Source organism: Caloenas nicobarica, chromosome 1 (assembly GCF_036013445.1).
Source record: "Caloenas nicobarica isolate bCalNic1 chromosome 1, bCalNic1.hap1, whole genome shotgun sequence".
Taxonomy (NCBI): domain Eukaryota; kingdom Metazoa; phylum Chordata; class Aves; order Columbiformes; family Columbidae; genus Caloenas; species Caloenas nicobarica.
In genome coordinates this window covers 75,454,379-75,482,164 of record NC_088245.1, presented here as the reverse complement: position 1 = coordinate 75,482,164, position 27,786 = coordinate 75,454,379, and the positions used below count along the sequence as shown (strand labels likewise).

General features: G+C 39.8%; 1 protein-coding gene across 4 annotated transcripts in view; it reads right to left on the bottom strand.

Moving 5' to 3' along the window:
* Positions 1 to 741: 741 nt before the first annotated feature.
* The window catches only part of PHF21B (PHD finger protein 21B), a 163,074-nt gene continuing 136,029 nt past the window's right edge, over positions 742 to 27,786 (bottom strand). For all 4 annotated transcript variants that reach the window (XM_065655035.1, XM_065655052.1, XM_065655044.1 and 1 more), the window contains 10 exons: positions 26,418 to 26,768; positions 24,495 to 24,617; positions 19,223 to 19,274; positions 13,338 to 13,414; positions 10,520 to 10,574; positions 6,917 to 6,939; positions 5,436 to 5,594; positions 4,372 to 4,447; positions 3,313 to 3,416; positions 742 to 966 (listed from right to left, as the gene is read on the bottom strand). In XM_065655035.1, the coding sequence (XP_065511107.1) occupies positions 742 to 966; positions 3,313 to 3,416; positions 4,372 to 4,447; positions 5,436 to 5,594; positions 6,917 to 6,939; positions 10,520 to 10,574; positions 13,338 to 13,414; positions 19,223 to 19,274; positions 24,495 to 24,617; positions 26,418 to 26,768 (1,245 nt within the window). The remainder of the gene's footprint in view (positions 967 to 3,312; positions 3,417 to 4,371; positions 4,448 to 5,435; positions 5,595 to 6,916; positions 6,940 to 10,519; positions 10,575 to 13,337; positions 13,415 to 19,222; positions 19,275 to 24,494; positions 24,618 to 26,417; positions 26,769 to 27,786) is intronic.

Below are 27,786 nucleotides of genomic sequence, written 5' to 3'. Positions count from 1 at the left end.
TTTTACAGTCATACTTTTTTTAAATACTTCGGAACGCATATACAGAAGCATCAGCATGAAAATACTTCAATATTTTACTAGAAACGCTAACTTCATACAGTTTCTTTATTTAAATATCTGCAATTCTGAACTCTAATACTGAAAAAAAAAAAAGATTTTTTGTTTCGAAGGCTCTGTGAGTGTCCGTGATGCCATTCTGGTCAAAACAGCCCCATCTCCAGGTTACCTGAATCAACAGGGCCAACTTTGTTCCTCTGATAAGAATCCATTTGAGTCCTAAGTAGTTCAGTTTCTGGTTATCTCACCGATTTCCCTCCCACACATCGCTTTCAGCCCAACTACTTCTCTACTAGCTCACTAACTCTTTGCGTTGAAAATTTTCCCCTTGAAACAGAACTGGAAACCCGTCTGCTCCCCACAAAAGGATCTCCCGCTTCCTATCGGCCAGACTTTTCCTCTTCATCCTCAGTCATAAATACATTAAGGCCAACATAACAGAAAAAAAAAAAAAAATCTCATAAGCACTGAAGGTCTCGGCAAATACAAAACCGCAGCACGACCCGCTCCATGGGAACCTGCTGCCACAGTGACCTACAAACGGGACCGATTGGTTTGCAAGTTTCTACACGTATCAAAACTGGGATTGTTCCATCTCTCCTTTGTTTCCGTTTAATCTCTCCTCTGCGCATGTGTATGAAGTTCTTTTTCCCCCCTTCCTGCGCTCCCTGGCAGGCGGCTCTGTCAGTTGTTACCCTGTGATTGCTGCAAGGCTTTGTGCATGGCAGCGGAGGCAGGGGAGGGTTTGATCCAGGGGACAGTTAGCAGGGAGGAGGTGGTGGTCGTCGTCATGGTAACCTGAATCATCTGCTCGTTTTGTATCAGTCTAATGAGGGTTTTGAGACGTTCCAGTGATGACTGAGTCCCTTTCTGCTGGGCCAACAGGCTGGTTTTTAGCTCTAAGCATTTCTGTCAAATAAAGAGAAGGGGAGAGAGAAGAGAAGACTGAGAACACATTCAAATTGGTGTCAAACATCTCTCCAAACATCCTTTTGTGTCTTGAGTGCACGTCCTGCTCAAATGAAGTACATTCTCCTTTGGGGACAGCAAAACAAATGGAGTAATCACCAGTGCTGCATACACTGCAGCAGATATCTGAGGTAACAATATTCATCCCAGTCTAAATACATTCAGAGGATGTTTCCAACCTCATCTTCTAGACATCTTGGCAGAAATGCCTTCTGCACTCCAAAGAGATTACCGGCACGGGATTGTAACAGCTGTGTTACTGGAAAGTACCGAAGGCACCAATGAGGTCTCTAAAACTTACCAAAAGGCATTGATAAACACTTGAGAAATAAACCTCACCATGATGCATTTTGTACGTACCACACCTTTTAGGGAGTTGGTACTGTGAAGATAAGTTGATCTCTCTAAACGTGATGTCAACATCTTTCTGGCAGAAAACCTGATTTAAGACACTACTGTTATACCACTGCAAGTGAGAAGTCTTTTTCCTACGGGGTGACCAAACTGCATCCCACAATCACTTGAAACATTTCATACAAACCTACATGAAAATGAGCATGAGAACAGGTGTCAAACAAAGGCATCCTAAATCTCCTTTTTCTCCAAGAAGAGATAAGGAAGAATCACTAATGCTCCTTTCCCTCCCCAACCACGTACTGCTGCAGCTCACATCCCATCCTTTACACTATCAACTGGCCTGAGAGGGACTATGTGACAGACCAAAGTCCTGAGCCTGTCTGCTAGATGGAAGGGGACAGTGGCCTCTCTAATATCGGAGACCTCCTCTTTTCCTTCTCCCAGTGGGCTCAGGGGTCTGGCAAAACTGGTTACTTGTCTGCAGATTGCCCCTCTTTGACCATGGTCTAGACTGCCTGGGGTGGGGGGGTTCTCCAGTCCTGGGGAAGTAGGAAATGCTCACTTGAAAGTCAAGTTGTTTGAAAAGCAACTGTGTGGAGCTGCTCAGAGGTTGGTTTAGACAGAAGAAATCTCAGGTGGAGGATAAATCATCTTCTGCTTTTACCAAATAATAGTATTCCACCTGTGGTGTGTATGAGAGTGTTCTTAATGTAAATCTCTGTTAAGGCAAATGTCAGAAATGAAATTGCACTGTGCCAGAACACCTTTAATTGCTTTTCTCCTTTCAAGTGGATACATCTCCACTAAATATAATCATTGGTTGATCTTACCATTTAAATACCACAGTGTTGCCCACTGAAAGAACCTGATTCTGTTTAGGTAGAAATCTCACTGATGTTGATTACTCTGACATACAACTGATAGCTGACTGCAATCCCCAAATGCTTTTCTTTTCCTGAACACCTCATCCCACTGCACTCTCCTACCTACTAAAGGTATTCCATACCCCAGAGTCACTTCTCCATACATATGTGTGTTTCCATTAGTGCTGATGGTGGCTATATGCACTCACAGGGTATATTCCCCACTGTGAGGTCTTTTAATAAGTTACTGCTTTTCGTTCCACTATGTTTTAAATCTGATAAATATTTTAACATTCCTCCTCTGGATAACTGAAGTGGTTAAACAAGTAGTGACCAGTTACTCCTGCAGCTGCCATTTTGATTTTTCCAGGGTAAGGCAGTTTCAAATATTTATTGAGACTGCCATGCAAGATAACATCCACCCCTTAAGAGTGGACCTGATGTGAGGTAGCCCCAAAGAAGCTCCTTCTGCCAGGGAGGACAGGAATTATGGCTTTGAACTCAGCCCATTCATTACTGCCAGAGACTAGTCCTCATAATATGGTGTGTGTGCGAGACATCTCCAGCCAACATTTACCTTTGAAACGAGTTCACAGAGAAAAAGACCGTGAACCCATTTCCAGTCATGGAGAGGTTGTTACAACATTCAGCCCCTGGGGCAAATAAACATGGTTATTTCTACCTGATCTTAAGAGTTTTGAGCTACTGGACAGGCAGCCACCACTGGAGGACACGCTTGTGAATAAACTTTTCACCTGAAGAATGGAAGTGCCTTAAAGTCACTGGCTAGATCACAGCGGTGTATGGCACTACATGGCTATTTGGGGTTTTGTGTGCGTGCAACAGGAATTCAGGTGTCTTCTCCTCCTCAGCCTGCCCAAGCAGCTTGCTTTTGTGCATAAAGGAAATCCACGTGTTTTTCCCCAGACAGAAACACATTCACAAGTGAGCATCTATAGCTTGGGAGCATAAATCATTTTCTAGCCACAAAATATCAGTTTTTCAGGCATAAATTCTTTATAAACATCTCTGCAGGAGACTCCATGTCCCCAGTCAGGTGTCCTACCTTCACTGCATTGTTGAGAACTCGATCTTTTTCTTCTAACTGTCTATGCTCATTCTTCAGCTCACTGCTTCTCTTTAATAACTTTCGCTTCTCTTCTTCTTTGACTGCGGAACAATAAGATTAAGGATCCAGAAGTTAAGGAAAGGACATAAGGCAAACTCACACGCTTGACACCAGAAAGCAGAAGCATGGATTTTGAACGGTGAGTTTCAGGTCTCATTAGCCTTTTGTCAGCTGGTACAGCCAAATAAATCTGGAGTTTCTGTGTGCATGCATGTCTCTAACATCAACAGCTAGCACACAGGACAACCCAAAAGCTATAGAGCACCTTTGAGACGAATTAAAATTAATCCTTGGACCACACGTGGTCCTGGAGGTCTCCAAAAAAGAGGTGAATAGTATTTAAGAACAGGTCAGCCACCTGGAACGGCAATAGTTCGCGACCCTGGCTGAAAATCACATTCATAACAGTACCAGACCTCTGCAAAGATGCTTACAAATGTGATCTAATGCCCGAAACCGCCCAGGGTAAGAGTGCAACAAGGAACTAAAAAAGAGTAACGGCCAATGCACAGATGGCATTGACGACATCCAATACCAATGACTGTGATACCAAATAATACCAAAACAATTAGGAGCTGATATTGCTGTAGTATTTGAGACACTAGTCTTGGCATCGTGCTCCATACCTAACTACATGGCTCTGCCTAGCCTGACTGCATCCCTCTGCCTCCAAGCCTGATATGAGTCTGCCTCAAAATCCCATTTGCCGCCTTGTTCTCAGGAAGACACCACTTTGATGATCGCCTCCTCCACAGACTGAAGTTCCTGAGATATCAATCTCAGCTTCCTTAAAGAGAGCAGTTATCCAAAGAGCAGACTGAGGGTAAGGGGACAGAAAGTGACCTGCTGTTCCCAGTCACAGCCCCTCATGGCCCTTTGCTTAATAATGGCATCATACCCGGTAGCATTACAACACTAATATTAGTGCTAAGGACTCAAATGGCATTGCCCGTCACGAGCAGGGAATCCTTTGTCAATAGCTGTGTTAATCCCTACCTGTTTTATGAGTAACGTAGGAGTGAACAATAGCCAGCGTTCCAGTCCATGGCACATTGTCATCTTTCTTTAACACCTACAAGCCCAGGAAACAATAAAAAGTTAGGACTCCACAAAGACACACATTAATGTTTTTCTTCCTCCAGCTCTGCAGGACCAGATCTAGGGTCCTTGTCTCAGAATTTGCAAGCTGAAAAGTAATGAGAGAATAATTTGAGTAGCAGTCTCCATTGGGGCTTACTCCTTTGCACATCACTATAAAAAGGGGTTACAAATCCTCTGTTTCTTGTTGCCATGGCCAGAAGACATTCTTCAGCTCCTGACAAGTAGATCTCTACACTGTCAGCAGCATTGTCTGCTGAGCATAGGAGAGGTTGCTGGTCCATATGAAAACGTGATGGCGCAGATCTAATCCTGGGCTGCTCTGCTCCCTGCAACTGTGCGCTAGAATTTCCCCTGACATTTTCATGAGAACTTAACAGTGATCTCAAAGCTAAACACAAAGAACTCCAAGGCACAAAATCTAAGCCTCCACTCTACAATTTAGTGACGCTGTACTGTTTTAGTAATTGTTTTCCTGTTCATGCAATCAGTATTATTCACAGCAACTAGACAAATTAGCAGTTCTGACACAGTTATGATCAATAGTTGTATGTAATAAAGATGATTTAAAGAAAAGGAAGCATTCTTCTTACAGCTTTCAGATCCACTGGTGAACAGTGTCTTCTTCTGACACTGTCTCCCTCATCTATAAGATTTACATTACTTGTCTGGCAACCCTACACGCTGTAAAGATAGGAAACAAAGGAAATGAGGAGACATTTTAAAAGGACAAATCTCAGCAGATGTGATCACAGGGAAGCTACGGCACTCAGTGCATGGTCTAACTCTAGTACGACAAAAATACCAGAAACGAATGCCACAAACTGTACTAAAAGCCTCTCAGTATTACTTTAGCTAATGTGGTCCCCTAAGCTATGACCGTAGGTTACTAACCTATGGTTTTAGTGGTACACATATTTGAGGTTTCTTCCATTTTCTTTTCTATGCTCCATGTAGCTTACCTTCTGTTGGCACTTTGGGCAGACCCAAACCCCCTTGGGGGCAGTTTTGAGAGGTGGGTCCAAACAGTTGAGGTGATATGCTCTGGGACACGTGCCACAGGGCTGCAGGTTAATGCCACGCTTGCAAGCGGTGCAGTGCTCATCGTGGTGGATCTCACTCTGCAAGAGAAGAAGGATGGCTTGGGTAAAGTCAAGCCATTGAGAATCTCTCTATACAGCATTCAAAGCCTCTGTTGCAGCAGACAGGCTCATTCCAACAAAAAAATCTAATTGTCAAAAGGACCTGGGCCGCTGTAGAAGAAGACAGAGATGATGGTGTATGATAGTAATAAACACAAACAAACAAACAAAAGACCCTGAAGCAAGTTCCATGAATTGAAACAGATAGAAAAATAATAACCAACTAATCAAACACAGGAGGGAGCCGACTAATATAGCCAACTGGTACCATAGGAATTATTTCAGTTGTTTTTGATAATGTGTCACTCCAATACATGCATCCCCAATGCACAGCTCTATTCTGAAGCATGGGTCAAAGTCAATATGTGGATCACTTGTCCTTCAAGTCCAAAGCAGAAGGAAGCAAGCAAGAAAAAGTTTCTGGGGAAAAAGCTTTTGCTATGTACCCTCTTTTGTGACCTCCTCTAGAGGGTTCCTCTGTCCCTCTGTTCTCCCTGGCACTACTTGTTCTCTGTTCTGACTTCCTCTGACAACCTTTCTCCAACAAGACTGATTAGTACTTTGTCTGAAGCATTATATAAAATGAACTAAGACTCATCAACAAAGTTACAATGTCATGTAGTAAATTGCTATGCTAATCTGGTGGCAACATTAATTACTCTTTGTATAATTAAGTGCATTTTAATAAAGGAGATATGGATTTTGAAACTTTCACAGCTTGTGAATCATTATAAAAAAACTTAAATTTTCCTACTGCTTTTCCAGGAAGGAGAATAATAATTTTGAACCTTTTTTAATTCCTAAAGTATTTTTCATTTTTGGATATATTAATTATACTGTTTCATTATTGTTTTAATCAGGCTTTTATCTTGAATTCTAACTCAGTCCTGTCAAAAAATCGCTCTCCAAAATATTGCTCTTTAGAAAATACCTGCTAAAAAGCCTTAATTTTAACCTCAATGTAGAGATTTTATTTCTACAAACTAGAATGGTGACTTATTTTTCTTAAAATTTTCATTAAAACCACTAATCTGGACTAGCAATTTCTCAATCGGTGGATTCTACAAAGGGATTAAACTCAGGCCTTGTATGTGAAAGCCCAAGAGTTCATCTCTTTGAAATTCTGACTTAGAAGCTCAAAGATTTAGTGTAAGTGGGAAAAGTTTCACACAAGCAGTATGAAAGGCAAAGAGAATACTGCAATTTTGCACCTTGATAGAGACTATGATAACCAGAAGCAAGCACTGAATTACACGGTGATGAGAAAGACACTGGTAATACATAAATTTTGTCACACATACCTTCCAGAATGGATCCTCATTTGCTAGCATATGAAAGAAGGGCAGAGAACAGATTAGTGGGAAATACATTGCTGCAGTGAATGCTAGTTCTAAGCTATGGGAGTAATTTTAGTCAAGCCGTGACACACGAGATCAGGACATTGCCAAAATTAACGTGGGCAGGAAAGAACTCAACAGCAAGCAGTGGAATTATCATTCGAGATTTAAAAATTTACATTGCAGGAATCCAGTGTCCAAAGGTCTGATGGTAAAATGTCATAGTATGAGAAGCACAGACTTACTTCAAATTTTCAAAAATTTTCATGCAGACCTCCTCTCTGCATGCCACTAGTCCAAAAGTCTTTCTTAAGGACTTCAGCCTGCTGGGTGATGAACAGTCTGGCCCCGAACCAGCAAGGCACTTAAGCAGGTGCTTAACTTGTAGTATGAAAGTGGTGCCACTGACTTACCATTAAACACATGTTTAAATGTTCAGCTGATTCATGGCCAAAATGGTCAGCTACTTGCAGGAGTGAGCTTTATGTTATCATCAACTCTCTATGATCAAACTGCTCCCAACCAAAACGCCAAGATTTTCTGACCTTTTGATGAACCGAGTCTGTAGTGATTGCATTCACAGCCTGATAAGAACAAGAACCATCAGAGCTCACTGGAAAGCAGTCCAAGCCTTTCATAAAAATGTTTGTGAAATACATCACACTTTGGTCCAAAAATAAAAAGCCAGAAAATTTTAACAGCTTTATGGAAACTGCACAGTGGGTTGTAATTTTTGCTGCTGATTTGTGAGCGGCTGGTGCGCACTGTTCCAGTGACAAACAGCTGATGGAGAGGCCTTTCTTTGGACTGAAGTGGAGACAACCAAACTGATGTTTCTGTCCTTTTGTCCTTCTTCAGCTCTCTCTCTGATCACAATGGGAACAGAGTTGCCCTGGTGTGATCTCTCATACACAGACCAACCTGGGAGTTGCTTCCTGCTGTTACGGATTTGTTTTATACAATGACGTGCGCCTACACGTGAAGGTCCAGACACATTCAGACCTCATACAGCCGTAGAAAGAGGAACATAAGACGGAAGGAACAGCTTCACCTAAGTTAGACCAAAGGCTATAAATCCTGGGCTCCTTTGCTAACAGCATCCAGCGCTGCCACTCATGTACAGAGTGCAAGAACAGGGCAAGCGCAGGGGAAATTCTTCTACTCCAGAAGTATCCTCCCAGATGGTAGCAGTTTATGGGTGTCTCTAACTTGGAGTTTGCCTCTTCATTTCTATATTTAACAGCCTTAGAAAAATGTTTTTCTTCCACAAATTTGTCTGCTTTTCCCATAAATTGTAGCATCCTTTGGCAATAAGTTACATAAATTATCACAGACTTATAAAATCTGTAGATGTCACTTCATATACACAAATACACACAGAGAGATCCACCGCAATATGACATCATGATTACTCTGGGGATATAAATGATATTCAGATAAACAGAGGCTTGATAATTAAAGAGTCTTTTCCACAAATGATAAATGTCAGGGGATGTGACTTCATTTCAGGTAAGACATTTTCAGATAAACGAATCCTGATTAATTGGCATTTTTCTCAAAATTTACAAGAATTGTTCTCTTCTGCGTTTCTGGAAATGACAGTTGTTTCCTGTACTTCATAGGTTGTGGGGTTTTTTTAGTTTGTTTATTTCTATTTTCAGTTCACTTTTACTATTAAGTTTTAAACATTTTAAAATACTTCCACTTCCACCTTCTAGTTGCTGAAAAATGAAACTGAAAACAATTTTTTTTAAAGGTATGTTTTATAAGAGAAGGGACAGTCAGCCCTGCAGTGAAGGTGGACAACTGCATCACTGCAGTGCGAAGCTCTCTGGGACAGCACCTGCCTTCAGTTCAGCATCCAGCACAATGGTGCCTGGTGCACGTAGCTAATAAACCCCTACAGAGGGAGGGAGTTCCGCTATAAAGAAGTTCAGCTTAAAAATATGAGAATATGCAGAATCCCAGCACAGATTCTGCATGCTGGTAAAACCAAAGACACAGGACTTGAAGAGAAATTAACAATTAAGGAGAGAAAGTGCAGATTTCCAAGTGGCTCTGAGACAGTTGCATTACTGGAGCTCTGGCACTTGCCTACTTCCTTGCAAATAAAATAGGAAACACACGGCAGAAAGGTCAGAGATATCAAACCCTAACTCAAATGCAATCCACTGAGGGGCTAACAGCACAGCTTGCTAACATTGCCATTCTCTCCTGGTTTTTTTTCTTGTATGTACATGGGAAAAACAAGTGCTATGCCAAGACAAATAATAAACTATAATTTCAATTTTGAAGATAAAACTAATGTTCTTTCCACTGGGGCTCACATGAACACAGGCTCCTGCAAAGAGGCATGTCATCATCGCTGTTTACCATGTAATAACCTCTCTTGCCCTCTGAGACCCTATGCATTAGGGGCATATGGTAAGTAGGCCAATTGTCTGCGTGTAGCACATGTCATTTTGAAGGTACAGCAAAGTGCTGCTGCATTGCAGTTGGTGATCCTGTGGTGCAGGAATTCAAGGCAGGGCCAGAGAAGCGAATCTCAAGCACTAAACATGACACTTGACAGGGATATCAAGCAAACACTGAAAAAGTGCCAAAGCTCCATGTCTTAATTGAAATTACCCCAGTAAATGCTCCTAATACTGAACTAATATTTGGCTTAGAAAAAGGCCTGTCTTCCCTTACATCTAATGCACTACAGTAGAGCCTAAGTTATAAAGGCAACACAAGGGCAAGTACATAATCATATTTCCTTCCCACCTTTCTCTCCTCTTCTGAAATGCAACTCAAACTTCTCGCTTTCTCTCTTAAAATCCTACATGGGCCTTGTCTGAAGAATTAAACTGTACTCAGTGGTCTTGTTTCATCTCCCACCTCTGCACTGTTTGTCTTCTCTGTATGTTGCACGTTTTTCCTGGAATGAGCTTCTTCACACGAGCTAATCAGCCAAAATGGCTCCTCTGAGTTGTTCATTCTCCAGGCTTTTACCATGAAATTTTCAGCATCTGAAGTTCTTATAAATACCAGATTAGAAGGTATCTTCAAGGCCATCAAATAGAGATTTATGGCTCCAGCTCTTGGAGTTGTAAAAACTGTGGTTTTTCAGCCATTGTTTTTAAAGCAAAAGGAATGGTAAATTTCTAGCCCTTGAGGATGGACAGCAGTTTCTTAAAGCTGATGAAAAGAGGCAAATGAAAAGCCCACAATAGTAATTATTTTTTAAATCCCAATTTTTCAATGTATATTTTTAAGCACTTGGGGTTGGCAACGCGGCCTTCTTCAATCAGTCCTCTCACTGCATGGTGCTTACAATACTAGAGATCAGATTTTCCACTTATTGCAGAGACTTTGGATCAATTTCTTCACAGTTTTGACCTCTAGCCTTATCCGTTGGCTGTTTTTACATGAAAACCATCTATTTTCACTGCACATTAAAAAGTGCAGGGACCTCACACAAAGTGATGCCCTGTGGTACCCCAGCAGCAATTCATATGAAATCCGACTAATAAATATTTAACATATCATTAGAATAGTAGTATATTCATTTTAAAATATGCTTACCTCTTGTTGAAAGGAACAAGGGGTTATTCAAATAATTTGATGCAAGGCGTTTCCGCTACAAGGAAAAAGAAACCAATCACAGTGTCATTGAAAAGTGCTCTGATTGTCTCTTACCATTTCATATTAACAATCTCCATGAGCTTCCCTCGTACACTAGAAGCTATCTACAAGCCAGTCTGTGATTTAGAATAATCACTGCAATCCCCTGAGACAGTCATACAAACAGTTGCATTATTCACCTTTCTAAGAATTCTTCATTAGATTTTATTAACAAAATTTTATTAAGAAATTGCAAATTTTATTGATTGAGTTCCAGGATATGTTACAGAGCTTGATAAGAGCAAGTCAACAGCAAGAGTAACTCCAAACCTAGCAGATAAACAATGTCCATCAAGGAAAAACTGCATAATAAGTTGTTGCTGTGAGATGACATCTTTATTTGTGTATATAGAAATGGTGTTGGACTTCCCACCTGCAGAAAAACCTCACAGCCTTCTGTGACACTTGCCTACAGTTCGTAGGAACATATTGCATTTGCAAGCTATGCATTAGGGCCTAAGCAAAATATTTCTCTTTCAGAAGTTAATGTGTACAACCTCTAGGAGCTGGTAGCGATTTCAATCTGCTGAGGTCAACAAAGACTTCCGAACTTAAGAACACGGACCACCAGAAACCCAACTGAGATGTTGAACTAATTTACTGCAGCCCATCGCCAGCTTGTCAGATGCTAAAAGCTGTTGGTCAATAGCAAGCTGGGCTTCATTAACAGTCTATATAACCCCTAATTGTTTCTCTGAGCCATCCAATACTTGTACAGCAGGACTGGAAACAGAACCATTTTCCTCCATTAGATGTTGTTAGACTCTGCTTGGAGGAAAATCAGAGGGGTTTTGCTAATAAATTATTTATTCTGTGGTGAGTAAACTGTTCTCTTATATACAGGTGCCTGACAGTCTGTTAATGAACTTTGAATTGATGTTTCTTCCTTCAAAAAATACCCAGCCTGAAACTTAACACTTTCCTATGAGAAAAAAAAAAAATCTATGGAGAGTGGGAAAATAGAATGGTATATCTTTTTTTTTTTTTTTAAGAAAAAAGCTTTGAAAAGAAAAAGCACAACATTCAAGTGAAGACATAAGACCATGATATCGCATTTCTGTAGCATCACCACTACAGATGCTGAGCTTCTGCCGTTTTGAGGGGCATTGGCAAATAAAAGGTCTAATTTATATGCAATTTCAATTTAAACAATCATGAATTAAAGATCATTCAGTAGACTAACCGTAAATTAAACTGCACCAAAATGCCTGAAATGCCACAAAATACCTCAACTCACTGATTAGCAAATCAATCTGAGCAGCTAATTGATCAGAGGAAAACCATCTGCCTCCATTTCACTTGAACGGCATTCCCCATGGTCAGTACTTAATGACAACTCCTAATGAGGACACAGCTGATCAGCCACAGGATTCTTTCACAGACATTTCTTTCTCCATGCCATCTTTCACTTCAGGATATGCTTTTCAGAATAGATATAATAACAAGTATGAACTAGGGGTGCAGTAGACCTCTTCCATCACCTCCCCTATCCCCGCTCCAAGACAATTGAGTTTCTCACAACCACCGATCAGACTACAGCCATGAAACTCTGCTGCAAGTATTCTAATAAACTCATCAGGACAAAAAGGTCTAAGCGAAGACAATACAGATTTAATCCTAGCAAGGCTAAGGTTCCTACTGTGTTAAATACTGTGTGTATGGACATCAGTACTTGCTCAGAAGAGGTTGCTTGAGAAAAGTTGAGGAGTTCTGAAGAATTCAAGTGCCCAGAGCTGCTCTAGAGTACAAAAATTTCCAATATTTTTAAAAAAAGAACAATCAAGCCACTAAACAGCTTGACTACTGTGGTGAGTTTCTTCTTAGCCTCATCTGTCTGCCAACAAACACAGAAATCTGAAAAGCTGGCATACCAAAAATTCTGCATTGCTTATACCTGCATAAAGAAAAATCACTTTCTTTACGCTTGAAGAACTCAGAACACAGTCTTGCTTACATGGAGAGCTGGCTGCAAGTAGTTTCAGTGCTGTAGGAAGTTCAAATAGTAACCCCAAACTGTGAGAAAATTTTAAAGGTGGAATTTTAATATGCTGAATAAATGCATATATGCCAATTCAGAAACAAACTAAAAAACAATTTCAGGAAAAAAAATATTTATTTGCTGCTTTTACACCAGGTTTGCAATCCAATATTATGTAGGACCAAATTTTGTTACTACCATAAATGTAACAGCGTCAGCGTAAGAGACAACAGAGATTATCCACAGCATTTCGTTTTTAATTATGCATTTTTATATTTATTATGCAGGCTTCCATACCCCCTGCAGAGCACACTGATTCTTAAACCAACACATCTCTTTCATGAATGTCACTAATAAAAAAAGCAAAGTTCTCCATTTATTATTTGGCACATAAGAAAAGAGAAATAGCATGCAAGTTTGAACATAATGCAGCACTTCTGTTCTACAGTTCTGACCTAAAGGGACCATCTGCGTGGGTGAAAGAGTAATTAGGTCCCACATTAATTTAGTGCTTTTGGCCTTTATTAAAACTAAGATGAATCCTCGTTTGAAGCAAGTGATGTTGTGGAGTGAAAACTTGTTGCTTAGCTACTGGGATGAGATATTTTCTTTTCCACATCAATATCCCTTTACGAGTAAATGTGTGGTTCTGCATTCACATATACTTTTGTAATAAGAAGCACTTAAACCTTTTACTGACATGAAATAGAACTGTGGTGAAAAAAGTGAATGATGAAGTACCTCTGTTTCCAAGAGTCCACTGTAGGCTGGATTTGCTGTGCTTCTTCTCTTTCTTTCCTGACGCTTGCTCTGGATTTCTGTAACCATGGAAAGAAACATGAATTGTGCGTTTCTCATTCATCAGGGAAAAATGTAGATCTAACTTGTTAAGCGAGATGCTCTTACCCTCAACCCCTTGGGCTTTGTGTTCAGTTTCAGTTTCTAAAGTATAATTGGGTTGCATCAGCAATGATATTTGCTGCAGTTCAACGTTTGACATTAATAAGCTTTTCCTTGTAAGATTCAGAACACAGGCATTTTTTTTTCCCTTCTCCAAGGTGGACTTCTGCCACCCTGCAAGATTTTTATTACAATCCCTTCAGACACATATTCAGCAAGCACCAACAGAGAGCTTTCAAAATACTATTTATGTCTGCTGTTAACAAAAATGAAGCATTTAAAGCAGCTAAGCCTTGTAATTCATATCAGATGAAAGCATAGAGATCCTTTTAAATTTAATTTACAGGAGCGGAGGTTAGAAAAAACATGGTCAGAATGGCATGACTAGATTCAGTTCTAATTATGGCGTGATGATTTATCCACCCAAAAATATACAACTTCGTGATCCTGAGTGCGGAGAATGTTGTTATGAGCCATACGTGTGTTTGTGTCACTGGAAACAGCGGCACAAGGACAGGAGCATTGAATTGCAGTCCTATTTGGAAAAGGCTGAAACGCAAGAGAACTCCTTTCTGCCAAATGGTAACCCCTATTCTAGATGGTACTTGCTGAGGACTGCATTTAGCAACAACTAGTCACATCCATACTTCTGTAAACACACACAGAAAGAGTGAGCAGATTCCTGGCCCACTGAAATCTGCAGATTTAATGCTACTTTTATCTGAGCTAGGATTTCATTTTTGTCATATGGAATTTCTTTTTCCAGCTCTTGACGTAAGTTCAGAATGGTGAGATTATTATAACCATGTATTTTAGAGCATACTTTTTATTTTGATAATAAAGTAAGAGCAGACCTACTTCTTAGCAAGGAAAGCCACCCAATATCCATCCCATGACATGAAGTGTACACAGCTGGGCTGATGCTCTATTCTAAAATGTTTCCTACATGAATATTGTAAGGCAAAGTTTAGACTGCACTGAGGTGCCCGAGGGATGTTGTTAGTCTGAGCACCTCCACAATGGTGTTACCTCCATTCTGTCTTGCTCTACGTAAATCTCTCAGAACAAGATGAACTGGCAAGAGCACTAGCCCTTCAGCCCAGAGGACCAGGAGCACACCAAACAGAAACTCAGGACACCATCTGGTTCTGCAGAAGGTCTGGCATCTTTCCTCAGTGTCCGAGCTAAAGAGCTCTATCTCAGAACATCCCCAGTGCCAGAAAATGGCCTTCAGGATATTGAGCACTATCTCCCATTTGCAATCCAACATTAAAATACAGTCCAGCTTTCAGGGTGTTTACGCTACATGGGAACAGGATTCCCAACACGTAGTTCTGGTTTCCAGGCACCCTTTCCAAATGTTGATCACATACCACTTCAAGTGTTGCTACAGTATATGGTATTAGTATTGTTGGCCATGTCTTGGACGCAGTGTCCCTAGAAACAAGGCTAACACTGTATGGATTTTGTACTGCCCTCAGTTCCAAGATATTGATTTGGAACTTTTCATTCATGAATGACTATTGGCTAAGCCACCACTCTTGGAGTGATAGATGTATCAGAGGGAACCTGGATAGATAAGAAAAACAGCAGAGCAACTACTTGCATATTCTGGCTGTGTTTTCCCACTGGCACAGGAACATGTCACCTCTCACACTCAGAACGTGTCTGTCTTCTCCTTGGGCAATTCAAGGAGTACAGACACAGTCTGACATGAGCTAGACATATGCTGCCATGTGACTTGGGGAGCTATACAGGATCTCACTACTGAAGAACGTGTGATCCGAGGCCGCACCAAGGCGTGCGATAAACTCCATGTCTGCAACCACTGCCAGCATCTTGTTAACATCCTTGGTGATTTGCAGACTCCAAACCGGAGGATCTCATATGGGTAACAGCTTTGTCCCACTGTAAAAGCATTTGCTATGAAACGCTTGTCTCGCTATGCTGAAATCTCCATCCTGAAGCTTCCAAGCGCTTCGGCATCTTCTGAAGGGAATCAAGCCTCGGCAGCAGGGGAAGTGCTAGACACAGCTCCAGAAGCCTGCCACAGAGCCACTAGAAGAGAAATGGTTGTTCTCAATGTCAACATCAGTGTGTACAAGAAGCTCTCAAGGCCAAAAGGTGCCAGAGACATCACAAAAGAGGAATCATGTGCCCTGATGCTGGCAAGGACATAGAGAAATTAGACACCTGCTGAACTTTTACTCTGGAATCAACAGTGTGAGCTGGAGCTGTGGTTCTGGCAGCCAGGCTCAGTAACCCATGCTACATGGTCAGAGAACCCAGGGCTTGCAGCATCTCAGTACCCTTGTGGCAGTGTAAGGAGAAAGATGGAGTTATGGCAGCCCAGTCTTTTCCAGAGGTGGTCACGGGGACACAAGATCGTGACTTTTCACTGGCCCAGAAAAAGAAATAAAGAATTTAACAAGGCAGAGCTTTCCATGTGCCAGGGTCCATAACTGGGCTGACTGTCTTCACAAGAGGACTCTGATGGATCCATACCTCTCTGCCCTTTAGGGTCCCAGGATTAAGAGAGGATTTCTTCGGTACATGCTCTCACCAAGGCAACAGAAATATTTGATGGAGTCTGAATGACACATGTGGTAGCTACCTGGAATGCAGCTGTGGGAGAGGCATCGCTACGGTACAGAGATAAAAGCTGGCCGGGGGAAAAGTAATAGCAGCTGGAATAGATGAAAATAGAGAGAGGAATGAACCGAAATGGCTCTAGATGTATTCTACCATACGCAGCCATCAGGGAGGGAGCGCACAATGTCAGCTCTCTACTTATGGAAACAGTGAAGAATAAATATCTGTGCTTGTGAGGTAAGGAATATAGACATCTAAGAGTGTACATGTAAATAATCACACCAAGGTAGAACAAAAGCATATGTTATCCTTCGTTACTCACTACTTCTGCTAAAAAGTATTGTGTACATTTCAAAGCGGGGCTTAATAAGGAAAAAATAAATAACTTGTTTTAACTGATTAAAACATTCCAGTAACCTACATGGAAATACTTCAAGTGTTTTATTTTGATAAGGTAAAACAAGATGTACATTTTTAGAATCATCTGAATTAAAGAATTCTTTTAAAGTTTTCCTTCTACTTTTTTTTTTTCCTTTTTAAACAATGGTTATGCTAAAAGGTGTTCCAATAGCCTAGAGAAAGAGATTTAATATGTTACAACCATGCACTGCATCACAGAATTGGGCTTATTCCTTAGTTTATTCATTTAAAAAAACCATAACCCAAATAGAAAAACAAACAAACAAATACACAAAAAACCACCCCACCTCTAAACTATAATACCTTTGACAGAGACGAATAAATCTGAAAACAGCTTGATGTTGGAGTCAAATCTTCAATGACCTGCTGCCTTCATCAATAAACACTCTGTATGGCCATTCTACGAGGCCCGTAATGACAATTTATCTTCAGTGAAAGCCGTACCTTGCAGAATGTCAGCCAGTGGAAGAGGCTGTGTTCATTTACTGGTAAAGGCCTCAAAAGATGCCTCACACCCAGGCTCTGCAGAACAGAGCTCTTTTCCCTGTAAGGAGGAAGATGCTCCTCTGGACATGAGGTGGAAAGGCTGCTAGGCTGATAAAGAAATCCATATAGAAGTGGATCATAGCCCTTCACCACGAAATTAATGAATAAAATGAAGAAAAGCAGTAATGCTGTGAATTAATGATACTGAGTGAATAAGCTTTTAATGACCCAATCTTGATGCAATTTAATTCCAAAAATGTGAAAGTGAGAAATACATTAGAAGTACTAAAATAAACTGAACTGTATAATGACCACTGATGCTGATAAATAGCAATTGCTGATAAACGTAAATATGACATAGCACTAAAATAATAACTTCGAGCATGTGAAAGCTATAAGGTATTTTTGACAGTTATGATCACCAATAGTCATGAAGTAATATCCTTTCCATAGTAAATAGCTCTTGGTGGGACCCATTTATTTACATCTAGTAGGAATATAAAAAGTGAATTTGTCTGAAAGAATTGATTCTGTAGGATTAGTATTGTAGCAGTAAGGTTCAGAATGTGCATCTCTACACTTCCTGTAGAACAAACAGTGCAGAGTGGCACTTGGCGTTTTGAACGTAAGCATTAAACCCATACAGACAATTTATTAGTTCCAATAAAACCAAAGGGTAAAGAATTATTCAAAATTAAGTTCCCTCTTTTGTAAGCACAATTTGCACTTCAGCATAATTTCAAATGTTGTCCTATTTTCCTTAGACAAAGAAAACAAGAACCAGTCGTCGTTTGTACTTTTTGGATTATAAATCTTCTCCCAAAATTGCTGTAGCTTTTTAATTTCCATTTCAATCCATTACCATTAGGGGATTAAAAAGGCTGATGGCTTAAAGTTTCTTTAAACTGCTTTCAAATTTTCAGTCACTGGGACTTTAAATGATGTTCTAAAATGCAGATTTAAAGAGGAAAGACACTGAAAAAAAGGCAACAAGACCCACAGAAAACATACTGCTTATATTGAGGAGACCTTACAATTAATATTTCTCATTCACAAACACTTTTTAAACCAAGGAACAGAAGTACAGGGAATCTTGCTAGAAAGAAATCAAGCTGTAAAATGGTAGATACCTCTTGAGTCAGCAAGGTATCTAAGCATGTGCTTAATTTTAAAGCACAGAAAACTTAAACTCAGTAAAGTAGAAGTTCCAAAGTATTTTGCTGATGATAGTCCATGAGATGGGTGGTAAATGCCAATTATGATTAATATTTTTAAGAATCATTAACAGTTGGCGCAGATACCAGATTTGTTCTTACATCATGGAACCACATCAACTTGTCTTAGCTGACACACCAAGCTGCAGACTTTTTCTTAAAAACAGCCGTATCTTCTCTGTCTATGAAAACTAACCCATCCTGCCAAGAAATGCCCAAACTCACCTCACACCACTGGCAAAGTCGCCGAACAAGCTCTTTTTTTCCCCTCTTGTCCAATTTTTCAGAAAGACAAAGCTGATGCAAAGAAAGGTGTAATTCTGCTCACTCTTGCAAAGTATTTTTGAAAGGTTGGAAAAGTAAACTGAACAGTATGTAAGGCTGAATTTAGTTCATCTGCAATATTTGAACTTGTATTCAGAAGCCTGGGAAGGCATAGTAGCAGCTCTCACACAAAAGCAGGATCAGACTGGAAGTTCATTTATTTTTTTAGCTAAATGCAGAGAAATGGGGGGAAGGAAGTCTTTGTGAGAGGTATTTTTCTAATTTGTTTAAAATCTTATAAAAACAAATGCCACTCTTTTACACACATGGAACTCTAGAGATGATGGATGACTAACTCCAGAAATGAAAGTCCATCTCACAAGGGGAAGGAGAAGAGGGCACGATTGCTACAGAAGATCTTTGAACCTTGCTGACTCTTCAAGCAGATGGGCACTGGTCAGAGCCTTTACAGACTTTTTGCTTCACTGTCATCCTTCCGTTGTTAACCTGCTTTAAAGGACCATGACAACTGGGCGAGCCCAAATGCCAGCTTATGCCAAGCCTGCTGGTGCTGGCTATAGAGCCAGGTCTCATGCCTCTTGAGCTATGCAATGGGATGGGAGGTGAGGCTGAAAAGCATAATTCTGCATAGGAAACATTTCACCTGATTTTTAATTGCCCTTCTGAGGACAACCAAGAGAAAATATTTCACTCAAAAACTGAACTGTAAAACACCATATGCCATCTTACCTTCCAAATGTTCTGTTGTAACCAGTCCTAATGCTACCATGAAGGCAATTTTCTAAGGAGAAAATAAACAGGAGTTACGACTTTTTTCTGCTACAACAATCATAGTAGAAGTAAGTAAATAAATAATCTAGCATTGACAGTACAAACCCAGTAAAAGTCTTTCAGAAATGTATCTTATTTGAATGCATAGTAATAGGAAGAACTTTAATTGAAGATTTGCTTCAGATATGCCTGGTCAGTCACGTCCTGTGTGTATGACTATATGAACTTTAGCAGTTCAGAGACTGTGAAGCCAGTGCTGTATGACTACCGATTTTATGCAGTGCATGATCAGAATTCAGTCAGTTCATTCAATTCAATTTCATATTGCTAGCTGCTTTGTTACTACACTCTTTAGATAAGTAATTGTGTATTACTATTACTATCTGGACATGGCACTGCTTTTATTGGATATGAGCAAGCTGTATGAAGTAAAACAAGATATGATGCACTTTCACTGAACTTTACAACACTAAACAAGACATTTGAAACATTGAAAGCTCCCTAACCCCCAAAAAGCTTTCAGAAACTTCTCTTCCCAAATTACAAAAAGAATATCACATGCATGAATTATGAAGAGGAACACTGATCCAATATTTTCCCTCAATGGGGAGTGAACAAGCATCTCCCACTGACACTGATGAACTCACTTTGCAGCGAAGAACATAACCTAAAATACTACTCAGAATTATTTTACACTATACATGCACAAAACACATCTGCATACTAACAAATCTTCCGATGCAGTATATAGGGCAAGTATTAGAGCAGACTCTCAATTTTCTGTCAGAGATTTTTCATTGGGAAATTTTTCCTTGCAGAAGAAGTTTTCCTGGCGCTTTTACTCCATCTTTTTGATGGAAAACCGAAATTCTGCTGTGCTGTTCCAAACCCAAACGGAACAGAACTTCTTAGTTTGCAGTCACATCTGTGGTACCATGGGGCCCCAGGGATCTCTTCCACTCTCCTGTGCTTAACAATCTTGTTGGATCATGTTACCCAAGTGGCATTTTCACAAGGTACAATTCCACAGGAGAGACAATCTGACTATGGAATGGAGGCTATCAGGAAATCCAAGCAAGCAAAGCCCACAATCCAACTCTGATAAAGCATCCAAGGACCATAGGAAGATGCAATTATCATACTCACCCAAAAGAAAATGTGTAGATTTAGGTCAAACTAAACCACAGTGTTTAAGCAGTAAAAGGTCAAAACATTCTGTTTCTATCAAAGAAGTCCAGGAGAACACACATTTCAATGCTTCAAAGACAAAATTAGTTTGACCTTCTTGTTTTGTGAAAAGCTTGACGATTCAACTTTTCATTTCAGTTCAGGATAAAATCAACTAGTAAGTCACTGGAACTACCATTTCCCTTGCAATTCTGACTTTCACACAGTGAAATTGTGAAAGCAAGCACATCCTCCTCTTGTAGATGAAAAGATCTAGCTATGGGTTCTTCAAAATCTGAGGGCCAGTATTGGACCTCGATAGCCTTCTTTTATCTGTGAAAATACCTTTGTCAAACAGGTGAACTAACAACTTCATAAGACAGGAATATTTTCTTTCCACAGTCTCCTAGTATGTAACTCTCCCTGTAGATTAAAAAATGGTGATGTAGAACTTAATCACTGGCAATTTAGATATATTCATGCTATATTTCTGCCTTCCATAACTGCGGTAATTACAAGCATATGTGTTCATTTGCATGTCAGGCCTTGATTTCAATAATGTTCACTCCTTACGTGTCTAAAACACCAGCTAGACACAGTGGAGGCTCCACACCTGAAGCGAAAAATGAATATTTGATCTGAGATCCACTGTGCAGATCTGAGATGGAAATTAATCAACTGAGTGGAATTACAAGCTTCACCTCATCCCCACCAAAAAGTAACTTTGTGGCAGGATACGACTGGGCGCTCTGAGTGGAAGTAATAACAACATTTAGAGAATCAGAAAGTTGGAACAGTTAATGTGTGATTGTATTTTCCCAATGGAGCACAGAATGCCTATAGTACCCAAAGATTAATCTGTAAGGGGGGCATACATTTTCTCACATCTACACTAAAATTATTTGAGTACCGGAATGCTTGCTAAAGAATTTCCTCTCTTCATACTACAATTACTTGACTATGTACCTAATTAAATGTAATGACAGTATACTTGCTTAACATATGAAGAGTCTTCATACATGGACTTGATAATTACCTCACTATTAAACAAAGGAAGGGTTAGCTTCTATAGATATTTGAAAGATGGTTCCTTTCAACAAAACCCCAGTAGAAGTGGTATTCTTTTTAACAAGTATATTGTATTAACAGGATATTTTTTCAATGAGTTTTGCTATTTCACACTCATGTAGCTCATCAGATTGAACTCAAAATACTACTTCTGCTTTTCTTTCAAATATCACAGAGTCTATTGTTTCTCTTCTCTGAAGGAATCCACAAAACTGTGGCTTCAGTTTCTCCAGAGTTTCAGTTCAGGCCTAACACTAGCATCTAGTTCACAATTGCAATGTCTCTCTCTTGTCTTTCCTTGATGGCATTAAAAACACTGTTAGCTAAATAACTAGCATTTATGGCAGTAATGTTTCTTTCAAATAATAAACTGTTAGGATGCCCTCAAAAACGTTGCCAGAAATAAATATAAAAATTTACTAATATAAAGTTTTTTAAAAAAAGTTTTGGGCAGAATTCTGTTTCTGTGCTGAAATCCAGTCCTTTTAAGGAAAAAAACAAAAACCCAAACCAAAAACCAAAAGCAAACAAATACCACACAAAAAACCCCAAACCAACCAACCAAAAACAAACCACACACACCCCCTCCCCCCAAGAAAAGCCCCAAAAACAAAAAACAAACCAACCCAATCCAAACAAAGAAAAAAAAAAAAACCAACCCAAATAAAATCAAAACCAAACCATCCAGACCCTCTTCTAACCCAAGGGGACTGAACCCTCACGGCTCATGTCCCAGGAGAGGGCTCTGACCACTGGGCCTGGGACACCCTGAGTGGCTGAGATGCTCCATCCTGCTGCTGGGAAAAGTGCTCCACAGCCAGGCATCCCGGCATCCCGGCTGCAACACAGCGGACGCGAGGAGGTTTGCTTTAGTCTAACGATTATGTACTTGGGAAAGGAGAAATCTTTAGCTTATGCACGAGGCACATGTATTGCAGGGGCTGTATCCAGGATGAGCTTCACAGCTTCCCAGCAGAATGACCACGCCAGGAATAAAAGCTAATTATCTTCAGTCTTTTCTGTTCGTGCAGGTACACTCAGTAACTGCATATGGGATTCCTGGCTACTGGTAAGTCTGGTGATTTCTGGTTTATTTGTTTTAAATTTTTCAATTTAATTTGTTAAATCCCAGGCTGTCACGACTAACATTTATGTAGAGCCATACTGAAGTTCCTGCACCAGTTTTATGCTTTGAAGATAAATAAAGGTGTGGAGAGAAGTACCTAAAGTGCTTATTTTCTTTTCAAAAAGATCATGGTATCTTTGTTACTCTTTGCCTTAAATTTAATCATCTGTTTAAAAGCCATGAGTGCTTTTAGAAATGCGCAGTGTGTCTTTTCATGAAGCAAAACAAAGATTTTTACAAAACCATTTCATTTTGTAATTACATGTTCTATTTATGTCATTACATGTATTTACACTAATTATGCTGTTAGTTCTAATTACACTAATTGCATAAATACATGATAATCAACTAAAGTTTACTTTCAAAGAACAAAAGAAATTAACTCTAGACCTACATATTTATGGCCATGAAACAGATCTATGAAAAGAAATTGTCATACTTAAGGGCGTAGCTTCAGTATCCTACCCAGAAAATTGTGCTTGCCGAGACCTCCAGCATACACAGTAGGAACAACGTTCTTGGTAACGAAAAAGGTAGTCACGATATTCTGGTTAGCAATTTAATGAAAAGCTTATTAAATTTATGAATGCTATACCAAAAAGCGTCCCCAGTCCCATGGTCTCTTGCGGCATCACCCTAGAAGATTTTTGCTCAATATTCTTTCTGGGGAGATAAGTTACAGGCAAAGAAAAATGGATGTTTTCTCTGGCATTCTGTTTCTGCACAGGATTTCCTTGCCTTTCTGCCCAGAAGGCCTACACAACAAGTAATGTTTTGGAAATACCTCCAGAAACAAAATGGGACCCTACAGTCCCACCGTTCAGCAGCAATGAAGATTCGTCTTCATTGGTCAGATTTTAAACTTGGGAGGGTTCATAAGCATAGTTCTGCAGCGCTTCTGCATAATGCTGTGATATTCTAGGCTAAGAGCCACTATTTTTCCTTAACACTGTTTTAAATACACAAATCTCTTAAACTGGTAAAATTAATGACCACCCACACGCCCCAGGTAACATTATAAATTTATATTGTAATAATCCTCTTAAACCTACAGCTCCAAGGATGCTATCTTGCCACACATCTATAGGACTAGTAAGGTTAAGATTTCATATCAGCTGAGCATTTCCATGTAGAAGTAGATTAAATTTATATAACTTCTCAAATTGCCTCAAAAGTACACACAATCCAATGTGAATACATCGAGTCAAAAGCCAAAACACCTGTTAAAGAGAGATCCCATTTCTACAAGGAATTCTGATTTATATTTTTAGTTTACATCACAAATGTAGTTCATGAAAGAGATTTAATCTTATATCCTGATTTCTACTCTTTTACTCAATTTGAAGGATTTTAATGTATTTCCGCCTAGGAAGAATCTGTGTACATGTGGGAAGCCACACACAGCAAATGCCAGAAACTGTATTGATAAATACAATCTAAAAATTGCAATATTCATTTCAAAGAAGATTTAAAAGCTCAGCTCAGAAAAAAAATGCTAATTCAATCTCACACACAGCCTGTAAACCCAATGCTATATATTTGATAACATAAAAGAAAATATCTTAAGCTTGTATACACCTTTCACAAGAAATACAGCTACGTCCATGCAAAGTGTCTACATTATTACGAGATCTACAAATCTTACATTTTTTGATGCTGGAAGGTTTGAATGATGGAAACCAAATTTGTCAGAGCACCTCACTAGGGGGAAAACACCGTGATTGCTGTGATTGAGTAGAGAGATGAACAACTGGCAGAACTATGAGCACAAATGCAGTAATTACATATGCACACAGAAAAATGTTTAGAAATGTCCCCCTTAACTTAACCATACTGTAGCTCATTTCCTTAAAAAAAAATAAAAATCACCTCTGGATTTTCCTCCTTTTTCTTTTTGGTAGCAGGGGGTCCCTGAGCTGACTCTTCAGGAGGTTTCTTTGTCTCCACTTTACTTTCTGTCTGGGTTTGAACTTGAGGCTGAATAATGATAACCTAAAAGACAATGTACAAATAAAAGAAGAGAATTCACTATATGAAACTGGATTTTTCTGCCTGGAACCTTTGACTCTTCTTTGAATGTTTACTTGATACCTCTATAGCCAACAGATGCAAATCACAAACCAAAAATATAAAAAACCAGATACCTAGGTTAGGCTTCTAAATCCATACTTAAGTTTCTAAAAATTAGTTTTTATAGGTGCATTATAAACCTACTGCAGCCTAAGGGAGCCACTTCAGTGCCTCTGAAAATTAGGACACTTTCTATTTAGAGGATTCCTGAAGCTGACTCAGCAGCCTTGCTTTAGCCCTCACATTGTCAGTGATTTTAAGGTCTTTCCTTTGATTTTATTTTGTGTATAGGTAGAAGAGACAGAATTACTACACATTCAAAACGACAGTCTGATCTCAGTCACACCAGTGTTATTTCAGAGTAAGTACATGGGGATGGGAAGGAAGATACTCCTCAGTACTACTTGTGTAATTGAGATCAGAGTTCAGTCCTCAGCATTTATGGGTTATAAGCAGTGCGTGTCCAGTTTTGTATAAACAAAATAAACTATACGTGTTTTAAATTAAAATTCATTCTGGTTTAGAACCTATAGGAATACTACACAGATCTCTTATACATGCATGTATTAATGTGTTAGTATATCCAGCTGCTCGTATTTGAATTACCACATTAAGATTGACGTGGTGCAGGTAACATTATCTCAGAAGCTATTAAATTAAGAGGAATGAAGGACAATTTCTCACCACAGAACTACACGTATACCCACAATCAAAGCTTCATGAAGGACTATAGAAGACCTTAGCAAGTTTACCTTGATGAAGGTTACTGGATTTGAACACTAGGCCTTTTCCATCTATTTCATTGTTAACTTTCAATCAATGTTATTTAATTTTGAGATATAATATTTTATCTCAACTCAGTCACTCTAGAATATTTCAGAGCATAAAAAGGGATGCTTTTCTTAACCAGCAGCCACTTTAAGTAAGAGAAAAATAAATGGTGTTATAGAAGTGGGGAAGAGATGCCTGCTTTTATTTACCTCAAAAGCCATCCTACATCCTGTATTCTTTTTTAGCACTGTATGAGAAGCTGTGCTGCCAACAAGACCCAAAGTAGCAGGATCCCTGTAGCAAATTACAACAAATGTCTGCTGGGTACATTGGCAGCCTTTGTTGAATCTGTTTCTGGTATGAGAGTGGTGGAGTTCTTGCATTTTAAAGCTGAAAAGCAGTACAAAGAGGAAACGAGTAATTCATAACTTGACTTTTTCCTACTGATTCATCCGCTGATCAGTTTTGAAACCCTGAGCTCTCATTTCATTTGGTCTTCCCCTGAAAGTGTGAAAGGGAATGCCTGATTATTTGATACACTCCCCTGGGGTCAGTCGATATAACTCTTATCACTGTATAATTGCAGAGGGAGTCCATAGGAAATTTGAGCCTGCACAGAATTCAAGAATATTATTAGTGAGGATTGGTTTAAGGAAATGGAAGATCACATGGTCCCATTAATGTCAGGCTACATCATGCTGCATTTTGTTCCTCCTAAAATATATTCATGTACACAGATCAATGTCTACTAGCGTCCATGTGTCCCCTTAAGAATTTCCCCATTGCTTTCTGATTCTTTTCTTCAAAAGGAACCACTGACATCACTCCGCACAGGGCTGTGTACTCTCAGGGGAATATTCTGCTTATATCTGCAACGTAATTCCTGTATTTGATAACAAAAAACTCCCAACAAAACAACAACAAAAATACACCAGGAAAAGCAGAACCTACCTTGTTGTCGGCACTAATGAGGAGTGGTTGCACTTTAATGCTGTCGTTGACCACAGAGACAGTCGCGCTGGTGCTGATAGGAGTTGCATTGTTGGGGGAGGTGGAAATGATGGCGTACGCCACACCTGCACTGCTCAGAGGTGATGAAATAGCTGTGGACTCGGCGACACTTTGTGACTGGCTGTTAGGCGTCTGTACATGGCTGACGGTGTTATTGGCAGTTGGCAGGGCAGGGCTGGGGTTTTTGATGCTGACTACAGTCGCCTTCTGGAAGGTAGGAGGCTGTTTGGAAGGTTGGTCTCTGCACGGGGAGATAGGGAGGCTGTCTGGAATCAGGGTCTTTGGCCTAACCTGCAGAGAGAGAGTGAGATGTTATTAGGTACAGCCTCACCATAATGGATGAACACTGCATACACACGCTCTCCCAGTAGAATCTCTAATTGCATCAACCATGGAACAGGAGCACCTAGAAAAACATAATGTATCAACTTGAAGTAGCCAGGCATTCATTTACTTGTAGATATATCGCCAGCACTCCTCAATTGAGTCATTTTGGAGTCCTTAACACATTTCAATGCTGAACAAGAAGGTAGGAAAAAGTCAATGCCTCACTTTTATTAGCACACGTCCATACAAATGCTACTCAAGTCACATCCAGTTCTCAGTAGGGATGTTCAAGCCAAAGCCTTTGCAAAGAATGGAAACCCCAGAGGCAATAATTTCCTGTTCTGAAGGACACAGCAGTGTTAAGGAGTGGGAACTGAATCATTAAGGGAGTTGTGGGAAAGCATATACAGGAAAGCAAGAATATGCATTTACACCGGTGATCAGTGAATGAAGAACCTCACGTTTTTAAGATGTGCCATGTCTAACAGAGAGGAGATCAATCACACAATTACTCAGCTCACCAAAAAAAAAAAAAAGAAAGAAAGAAAAAAAAAAAACCTCATAACCATTGAGCTTCGTATTTTGTTGCTGTGAGTAAAGAGGCAGTTTTCAGCTGTGGGTGGATGCAGAAGAAACTTCCATGGATGGAGGCAGTAACTGTTTTCCAAGATTTGTGAAGGCTGCAGCTTTACCCAGAGCCATGAATGATAGCTGTGAACAATTGTTTCCAGCTAATGTGATGTGTTTCCAGTGGGGTAATTAACGTCACCCTGTCAACATGGCTCTGCCTTAACAACACGTTAAGTACAGTTCTAGGATTGAAAATAAATAATTTAAACTGCTTCACATGAAGTTAACTTCACTCCCAGCTTATTCGTTAACACAGCCACATAAAACAGTCGGTTCCCTGTGTGCTTATTTCGTCCTGTCACTTCTCGCACCTTCCATACTGTGAAACAAAATGACAAGTTGTAACAGACAG